The sequence below is a fragment of the Palaemon carinicauda genome, chromosome 23 (assembly GCF_036898095.1).
Source record: "Palaemon carinicauda isolate YSFRI2023 chromosome 23, ASM3689809v2, whole genome shotgun sequence".
Lineage (NCBI taxonomy): Eukaryota > Metazoa > Arthropoda > Malacostraca > Decapoda > Palaemonidae > Palaemon > Palaemon carinicauda.
The window spans coordinates 50,665,338-50,675,219 of record NC_090747.1 but is presented as its reverse complement, the minus strand read 5'-3'; the positions used below and the strand labels follow the sequence as shown (position 1 = coordinate 50,675,219).

General features: G+C 41.4%; 1 protein-coding gene across 1 annotated transcript in view; it reads right to left on the bottom strand.

Moving 5' to 3' along the window:
• The window catches only part of LOC137617577 (uncharacterized), a 45,534-nt gene extending 37,832 nt beyond the window's left edge, over positions 1-7,702 (bottom strand). The window contains exon 1 of the mRNA XM_068347585.1: positions 7,356-7,702. Coding sequence (XP_068203686.1) covers positions 7,356-7,702 — 347 coding nt within the window. The remainder of the gene's footprint in view (positions 1-7,355) is intronic.
• Between the last annotated feature and the right edge of the window lie 2,180 nt (positions 7,703-9,882).

Below are 9,882 nucleotides of genomic sequence, written 5' to 3'. Positions count from 1 at the left end.
CAATCGAAAAGCAAGATTGATTTTTGACGAAAATCATTGCACTCTACAGAGTATGTCTTCACATTGACATACATTGAGTTAGGACTGAGAGAGAGAGAGAGAGAGAGAGAGAGAGAGAGAGAGGAGAGAGAGAGAGAGAGAGAGAGAGAGAGAGAGAGAGCTTTGTTGTTCCCCGTCACATTGAATCCATAATGTAAATAAATTACATACGTTGGTGCTATACGAACTCTCTCTCTCTCTCTCTCTCTCTCTCTCTCTCTCTCTCTCTCTCTCTCTCTCTCTCTCTCTCTCTCTCTCTCATTGACTTTTGTTGGTGATATATACATACATATATATATATATATATATATATATATATATATATATATATATATATATATATATATATATATATATATATATATATATATATATATATATATATATATTGTTGCTTTTTCAGTATATGCTGCAAATCAAGTGCCAAGACATGTTGCTTCCTTGGATTTTGGATCACACGAATTTCTGCTATCAATGAAATTCTCAAGTCCCCACATTGATCAAGAAGCACTATGAATTTCTTGAAGGATACTATTATTTTTTCCATCCTAGATATATCTTTCGAAATTTCAGGCAAATATATTGAGTTTTTCTTCATCTTCGTAAACATCTTCATGAATTACATCAAAAGTAAACTACGGAAACTGTTAATTTTTTCAAAAGGACTTAGCAGACGTAAATTGTAAGATATTGCACAACTGGCTCTTAAAATAACACTATCACTCATAAGAATAATGTGTTGTTTCCCTTAATCAGTATCCCACTTCAATAATCCTCATTTTTTTATAAGTAATCTAAAACTTATACATTATTTACATTCCACCTATTAACAATTTACTATATAAAAAAAAATATTCCTAGGATATTGAAAAATTTATATTTATTCATATCTAACCATTAGGAAAAGCCTGAATAAAGTGGGCAAAAGCAACCTTATATTAGTGTAGTGTGTCTGTCCAATAATTGTTCAAGACGAACCTTGTTTGCTCATTAAGAAACTCCTTCTACCGACGATGTTTGTCCTCGGTAAACATTAATGAGTCAATTTTCTTTGGTGTATCTTGACATTCCTCTCGACCGACACTCACCGACCACACATACACACAAAGTAACAGCCTCTCCATGTTCTCTGAGACAGTCATTTTTGTATTTGTTAAATCCTGGTTATAAGAATTAACAACATGAGAAGTTTTAATCTCACCATCTCTATTGTTGAATAATTATGTATATCTTCACGTATTTTATAAAAAAAAGATATAAGAAAATACGTAATTTAGTTAGTTGGAATCTATTTTTAAAGCTTTTAATTTTCCTAGCTATATTTATTTTCGAGAAAATTCTAGTTTATTAATAATGAAGATAGATTAAAGAGTTGATTTTTTATATTGCTTTACAATTTCTTATATATAATAAGTATAATGTTGTTAGGGACGCGCTATTTTTTTTTTTCTTGTTGATTTTATTCATCCCTTTTATTTGGGGGGATGGGATTACATAAGACAGTAGATGTAAAGTCTTCTTTAGTGTCATCATTTTATATATGGTTAATTTACCTTTATCATGTTTTTCTTTATACAAGTAAACAGTAAGGTCTATTATATATTCACTCAAAAAATACCCTTATCAATACATATCTTACAACACCTAAAAATCCAAGTAATCATAATAACAAGTACGAGAGTTAAAATCCTTCCAAACACAGGTCTCCTTATTTACATAATCATATTGATTGACTTTCTTTCTTAGACCCTAGAAACTGTCTTCCACAGGTATTTTTTCACCTGCACCAATAAATTCATAGCTGATTAAAATAAGGATAACTGATATAAGTCATACTGTATAAGTTAACTATAGATGTGGAGTTTTTTACTTACATTGCGCTCTTAATTGCCAAATGAAAAGTGATGCTCGTGAACCCACACTTAAGCGTCATGGAAGTTTAGGTTAACCTTTCTTCCGCGACATATACTGTATATATATATATATATATATATATATATATATATATATATATATATATATATATATATATATATATATATATATATATATATATATATATATATATATATATATATATATATATATAACAGATATTGAGCGAAGTGAAAAATCTATTTTTGGGTGAAAGAGCCATGTCATCCTGATGAAAGTTCCTTCATTATTAGCTTCCTAAGTTATATGTGACTACAGTGATATATCCCAGAGAATTTACCGAAGGCACCCAGAATTCTAACTCCTAGAGCGAGTATCCCTTAAACTCATCTTAACACATCTCATAGCTATTTACACCCCGAATAGCCTTTCACTTCAAGAGGGAAAGTGGCAAGAAAAAATAGGAGAGTCGTTAAGAGGTAAACAACTCGACTCTCCTAATGTACTGTAAATAGTTTGGCCAACCGCCACTGCGCGGCGCCACCAAACCATCCTCCGTAGCTTTGTAAGTATTACAGATACAGTACCAAAGGGAAGGATTAACATCCTTTTACCAAAGGAGGGTGGGTCCATCAGGACGACATGGCTCTTTCACCCAAAAATACATTTTTCACTTTGCTCAAAATTCGTTTTTTGGGCTTAGGCCATGTCGTGCTGATGGAAGTTTACCAGAGCATTAATGTATCTGTGGATTTAATAGTGCCGTTATCTTGAATTGACTAATTCCTAATCGGTCATAGAGACCAAAGATACTTGATGTTACCGTAATACATCAACCAACTGAGCATACCATATGCCAGCTCTTCCTGCCCCCTACAGGGAAAAGTCTGTATCGACTCTAGGAAAAAACCCGAGAATTGTGAGTTCAAGGAACAATTAGCAAGCAGAAGTATATCGTGTCGTATGTACGTAAAGTGTAGTTTATACTAAAGCACTGAATAGAGTACTGTACCTCCCAGGTCTGGATCAGGCAGACAAATTTATGTTCACGTAGGAATCATAATACAGTAAACAAACATAGCACAACCAAATTTACATGTTTGCATGGAAAGGGAGACTTTGTCCCACAAGGTCCATAAGAGGATCAAGGATGCTCTGAATATAATCTAATAATCTTAAGGCGAAAGAGACGCAAAGATTCCTTCTATAGTTTATTTACAATAAATACAGAAGTTGTGATTAAATAATATATTTATGCTAATCATAAACATAACAAGCATAACAGTAATAACAAAATAAATAAGTTTCATCTGAAAGAGAAATATTGCCACTCCATGAAATTAGGAAATTTCATTATATACGTTATTACTAAAAAACATTATGCATAAATATGCTGGCACTCATATAAAAATATTATGCTTAAGGTCACTTAACTAGGTAAGACAGTTCATAATGTATCAACACTAAAATATCATGACATACCTAAGTCTATCATGCACACCCTTCACTAACAGTCCCAATTAGTGCACTGTCCTTTGCGGTAATCAAGCTGCAAGCTTTATTACACTGCCTGCAGCCACCACATGAAATTTGATTTCTTGTAATTGCTTCGCATAGTGCCTAAAAAAATATTCTAGAAGACTTCCAACCAGTATAAGCACGCAGGTTATCAAACGACATATTCTGAAAGAAGTTTAGAGACGAGGCAACCTTTCTCGGATCATGACCTGCGGGTGTACTATCAGGATACGCTCTGCGAATAAAGTAAGTGATTTTCACCCTTATCTGTTTCAAAGATAACGTCGAACCAGAAGTTTCTCCAGTAAAAAGCTGACCTCCCTTAAAGTCTGAAGTTCTACGAAGATAGACCTTTAGGCATTCCACTGGGCAGAGGGATGCTTCTTCCTTCAGAGGGCAGATTCTCCAGGGACCCCATCTCTTAGTGGGTAGCTCATTCTTGGCGAGAAACGTCGGATCCGGAAAGAGATTCAGTACTCCATTCGGTGTAAACTGAATGTGGCCATCATCCCTCGAGAGGGCCACTATTTCGCTAACTCTGGCTCCTGAGGCTAGTGCAAATAAAAATATCACTTTCCAAGTCAAGTCTTTCAGCGAGCAATCTTCATTGTTCAAGGTCGAGGCCAGATGAAGAACCTTATCCAAAGACCATGAAATAGGCTTTGAAGGGGCTGCAGGCTGAAGTTTTGCGCAGGCTTTCGGAATCTTGTTGAAGATTTCGCTGGAAAAGTCCACTTGGTAGGCATATAGAATCGGTCTAGCTAAGGCAGATTTACATGTCGTGATCGTATTAGCCGCTAATCCTTGTCCGTGAAGATGGATGAAGAAGGACAAGCAGAAATCTGTAGAAATCTCTTGAGGTTTCTTCGCCTTAACAAAGGCCGCCCTTTTCTTCCAGGAAGTTTCGTATTGTCTTCTTGTTGACTTTGACTTGTATTCTTCTAAGAAATTAATACTGTCTGCAGAAATCCCGAACCTTTTCCTGACCGCTAAGGTGAGAAAATCATGAGATGAAGGTTCTCGGTTTTCTCTGATGAAGCGTAGACAGTCGAGTTCTGTACTAGCTGAGTCAGAACTGGTTCCGGCAACAGGATCAGCTTCAGGCGTAGTTCTGTTATCAATGGAAACCAGACACTGCATGGCCGCTTGTGGGCCACTATTGCTGCCCTACCCCGAAAGGATCTCAATTTGTTGAGGGCTTTCATCAATAGGTTGGTTGGTGGGAACAGGTAAATCCTGGACCATCTGTTCCAATCTAGGGACATTGCGTTCATTGCTTCCGCTAGAGGATCCTCGTATGGGGCTACGTATCGGGCCAACTTCTTGTTGTCGCTCGTTGCGAAGAGATCTACTTGCAAATCCTGGGACTTTGCTCAATATGAAGGAGAATGATCCTGCGTCTAGGGACCATTCGGACTCTATCGGGTTGAGCCTGGATAGAGCGTCCGCCATCACATTGAGGAATCCTTGAAGGTGGACTGCTGATAAGTGCCATTTCATCTTCTTGGACAGATGAAAGATGGCTAGTATCACATGATTTAACTGAGGCGATCTCAAACCTTGTTGATTTATGCATCTTATAACCACTTCGCTGTCTAGAACCAGACGAACGTGGATTGAGTGGTGAAATTTCAGTTTCATCAGGGAAAGAAACACTGTCATGGCTTCCAGATAGTTGATGTGGAAGGACTTGAAGAGAGGAGACCAAGTTCCTTGCACTTTCCGATGATGAGAATGACCCCCCCCCATCCTTCCTTTGAGGCATCCGTGTGGATGGTGACTGCAGGAGGTGGTTGCAAGGATATTTTTCTTCTTAAGTTCTTCGCTTCCGACCATGGCTTGAGAATCAATCGCAGACGATTTGGTAATGGTCTTTGTAGATCTCTTCGATCGTTGTAAGCGTATTTTCTCCCGATCCCTGATGCGTCTTTTAACTGTGCTCTCAAAAGTGGGTCCGTCAAAGAGACAAACTGGAGAGACCCCAACACTCTCTCCTGTTGTCTTCTTGATATCCTTCGAGATTGAAGAAGACTTTTGACGGCCCTTGCTATCTCCTTTCTCTTTGCTTTTGGCATAGAGAGGTAATGTGACTGTAAGTCCCAGTGAATTCCCAGCCACTGGAACTTTTGAGCTGGAGACAGCCGAGACTTCTTCAGGTTTATCTTGAATCCTAGGTACTCTAGGAATTGGATCACTTTTCTGGAGGCTTGCACGCATTCTTCCTTGGATGCTGCCCACACAAGCCAGTCGTCCAGGTAGGCCATCACCTGAACACCTTTGAAGCATAGTTGTCGAATAACTGCGTTCGCAAGCTTTATGAATATTCTCGGTGCAATGTTCAGACCGAAGGGCATAGCTCTGAAAATGTATTTTCTTTTATGGAGCTTGAACCCTAGGTAAGGGGAAACCTGACGGTTGATTGGTACATGCCAGTATGCATCCGTCATGTCTATGGAGACTGTGTATGCCTTTTTTGGGCAGAAGGGTCCTTGTGTGCTGAAGAATCAGCATTCTGAACTTCTTCGGAACACAGAATAGCCTTCCTGGAAATTTGATGGACTTTGCTTTCCGTATTACTTTCTTGTCCAGTAATTCCTGAACATATTCTTCCAAAACTGGGGTTGAGGGTTGGAAGAAATGAGGAAAGCTTGGTGGAGTTGAGTTCCAACCCCACCCCAGTCCCATCTTGATCAGGCTGTGGGCCAAAGGATCGAAGGTCCACCGATCCTGAAAGTGTAGAACTCTCCCTCCTACCGGCAGCATCTCATTTTGAGTGCTGGTTGGAGGATTTACCTCCTTGGCAATGACCACCTTTTTTGCCTCTTCCTCTGAAGGGGCATCTAGAGGAGCCCCAAAAGGAGCCTCGAGACTTTGGCTTAGAGGAAGCCGATTGCCTTTCATAAGCTGGGGTGAAAACTGGTGACTGTGACGCCAGTGTTTGGGGCACCATTTGAAAGGTGGTGGTGGGTTGTGCCACCGTCTGGGACACCGTGGCCACGGGAAGCTGTTGCTGTCTTGGCCGAGAGGGCAAACGAGGCCGCTTTGACTTGTTCTTCGGCTGGGGACACCCTTCAGCGGAAGATTTTATCTTCGAAGACAAGCCGAATTTGGAGAGGAGATTCCTGTTCTCCGAAGCAGCCTTATCTACGACCTCCTTGACCACATCACTAGGGAAGAGGTCTTTTCCCCAGATATTAGAAGCTATCAGCTTCCTAGGTTCGTGTTTTACAGAAGCGGAAGCAAACACGAACTCCCTACAGGCCGTCCTGGCTCTGATAAAGTTGTACAAGACTTTAGTCACTGTAGCCAAGTGAGCCTTGGCAAAGACAATGTACAAATCTGGAGTATCAGAAATGCTAGCCATCGTTTCTAGCCCTGTTTGTAGAGACATAGACTCAGCCAAGCGTTCCTTAGTCTCGTGTTCTCTCTTCAGGAGAAACTCTGACAGCTTTGGGAGTTCCTCCAGCTTCCCGACTGAGAAGGTACCATGAACGTCCTTCCAGTCTTTATCATCTGAAGGGAAAACAAGGGAGAAAGGCTTGCTTTCTTCTAGCGTGGGACAGGGTTTTCCTGCCCTTACGTCCTTCAGGTCTGCTTTAAACCCTTTATCCATGAAAGGAAAAGCACGTTGAGGGTCAGCAATAAACGATGGATGTTTCTTGCTTAAGGCCGGCACGTTTGAGCTAGTGAATGCCCTCACTTTTAATTTAGATGTAAGCATCGCTTGTGCCTTAGCGAGCTCAAGGACAATTACTTCCTTGGGCTCCGTCTCTTCTTTCGATGCCGGTTCAGTTTTGAGTCGGACATAACAATCCGGGTAGGACGCTCTGCTGGGCCAGAACTCAATTTCCTCTACTGGTACGGTACCCAGTTTCTCCGAGAGGAAAATCTTGCCTGCTGACATAGGCATATGATCCGCATACCTCCACGGGTTAACGTCAGAGAACACAGGAAGGTCCTTAACATTTAGCTTCTTTGGGGTTAAACGCGAAGAAACTAACTGCTCGATCTCCGACCGGAAAGTAGTTCCTTTCTCGGTAGACTTCTTCTGTAAGTCTTGTACCATGGAAATCAGGGATTGAAGAGTGTTCTTAATTGCCTCCAATTGAGGCGGTTGCGAAGAGGTTGAGGGTGCTGGTTCAGCAACAGCCTCTGAAGAAACCGAAACCGCTTCAACGTTCTCCACATCACTAGTAGGAGGAACAACTGCCTCCTGTTCCAACTCTTCCAAGAGGAGATTCTTCTCGGTCTCCTCGAAAACGACAGACATATTGTCGTCCAGGTGGATACTCTCCAAAGTATCCGCAATGTCAGGTTCTCTAGGCTTCTGAACCTTAATCTGCACCAAGGGGATTGGAGGTTTCGTCTGGGGGATGATGGAATCATCACGAGCTCCGGGGAAGAGACAGTCCCTCATCCTAACATTAGGAAGGTATGGGCCCGAGGCGTTCTTCTGAAAACCTCTTACCCATTTACGCAGCGTAGCCCTAGCTGCATCCCTAGACTCCGTAGACTTTTGTTCATCAAAAGCCTCCTTTACCAATTTCTCACACACGGTACATACCTCTGGGTCCCAGTACTTGAGAGTCCCCTTTGGTGATAGAACAGCAGGCGTGAGACCTACACACGCCATGTCCGAAGATGTCCTTGCTGCGGACCCTACAAAAGTTGTTCCCGCACTCGGGATGCTCCTCCTGTAAGGAAAAGAAAAGCAAATGAGTTTTCTGTGAAATCTTCAGATTTCAACATAACATAAGTTATTATTTTTAGCTTGGATAGGGTAAGCTATAATGTAGGAAAGACACCTACATGTGTTTCCCTTTCAGCCATTTGCTATGACCTCCTCCCATATTGAACTAGGAAATTCATAAAGAATTAAATAACAGAGGAAATATCCAAGATATGTAGTGTCCTCTTGACATATCCTCTTATAATGTTCAATATTGTGGATAATTTTAATGGACATAACCATTAATATAGAGGAAAATCATCTCTCTATGTGATGGTCTCACAAATGGTTGCTCAAGAACCACTTGCAGGTTGGAAAAAATACTAAATTATTCTGCGTACAGCAGTTGCCGGCGGCAGTATGCCGTCAGTATTGCCGACCCCGCCGACACTGCCGGCCCCACCAACACTGCCGGCCCTGCCGACACTGTCGGCATGTTGGGCTAGCCGGCATATGCCAGCATACCGGCGTCTGCCAGGCCTGCCGGCAACTGCCGGGCCTGCCGGCAACTGCCGGCTATTATAATTAAAATTATGGATGGAAGGCATACGCCCGCTGCCGACAAGCTACTCAGTTGCCGGTAGACGGGTTTAGAAAAACCTTACCAACGGCCATCGATCAACGATGTCCAAGATAAGGGATAACAGCGAACTGTTAGCCTAACCATCCAGAATTGCCGGCAAAATTAACTGACGGCGGTAGCCCATGATAGACAGTAAAAGAGAAAGATAAGGATAGAAGATGACAAAGGATCAGCTATGTCGTCTACATCCTGAAAGAGTGTGCCAGTGGAAGAGGGAAATAAATTTGGGCTTCCACTCAACCATATCCCATCTTAAGGCATATGGAAGGCAGTCCAAGGGAGGACTCTAAGGTACACTCAAAGATATGAGGTTATCTGTCAGCAGCCTGACTAGCCGCAGACAGAAAAACTCATGCCAGGTCTACAGACGTCCACAGGAGCCTAAGTAGAACAACGGCCATAAGGGTGTTGGTTCATTCAACACGAAAGATATAGCGGGGAAGGGGTGAATAGTCCGTAAGTAAAGTAATACCCTAGGGCATTACCTAACTTGAAGGATTCTGTCCTCATAGTAACCTCAAATAGAGGAAGTCAATTCCCCAGGATGTGTTAGGCAATGAGAGAACGTCCGAAAACGAACTCAAAGAGAAACAGAATCTCGTACCAGGGGTCAAAACAGGGAAGAATCCTATCTTCCAGTTAAGAACCCCTAATACAGGACTGTCTGCTAGACCCATAAAGAGGAAATTGTAAAACAATAATATCTACAAGATCTAGGGAGGCTAGCCTCCGGAATAGCAACTAGCCCTACTGGAATACCGACAAGCTAACTCAGTTGCTGGTATAATTCCAGGTAGCCAGATGCCTAACACAGACTTACTCTGATGTCCCGTCCCCAACTCCAAACTCAATGCTGACAAGCTACTCAGTTGCCGGCTCAGAGAAAAGGAGAGAGAAAGAAAAGCCCCAGAAAATTTACCCAACCACAGGTTACATTAAATTAACTGAGGATAGCCTAGGCTAATCAGAGGGAAAGGGAATTACTCTTAGATCTCATAGAGATAGTATTGACTTAAAGGGGTATATGAGATATCTATCTCCCCCCAAAAGACAATACAAGAGTAATGGGGACATATAAAGTATACTGAAGCACTAAAGCTATTAAGCTAAAGAGCATAGAGAAACGTTCTACGTAACT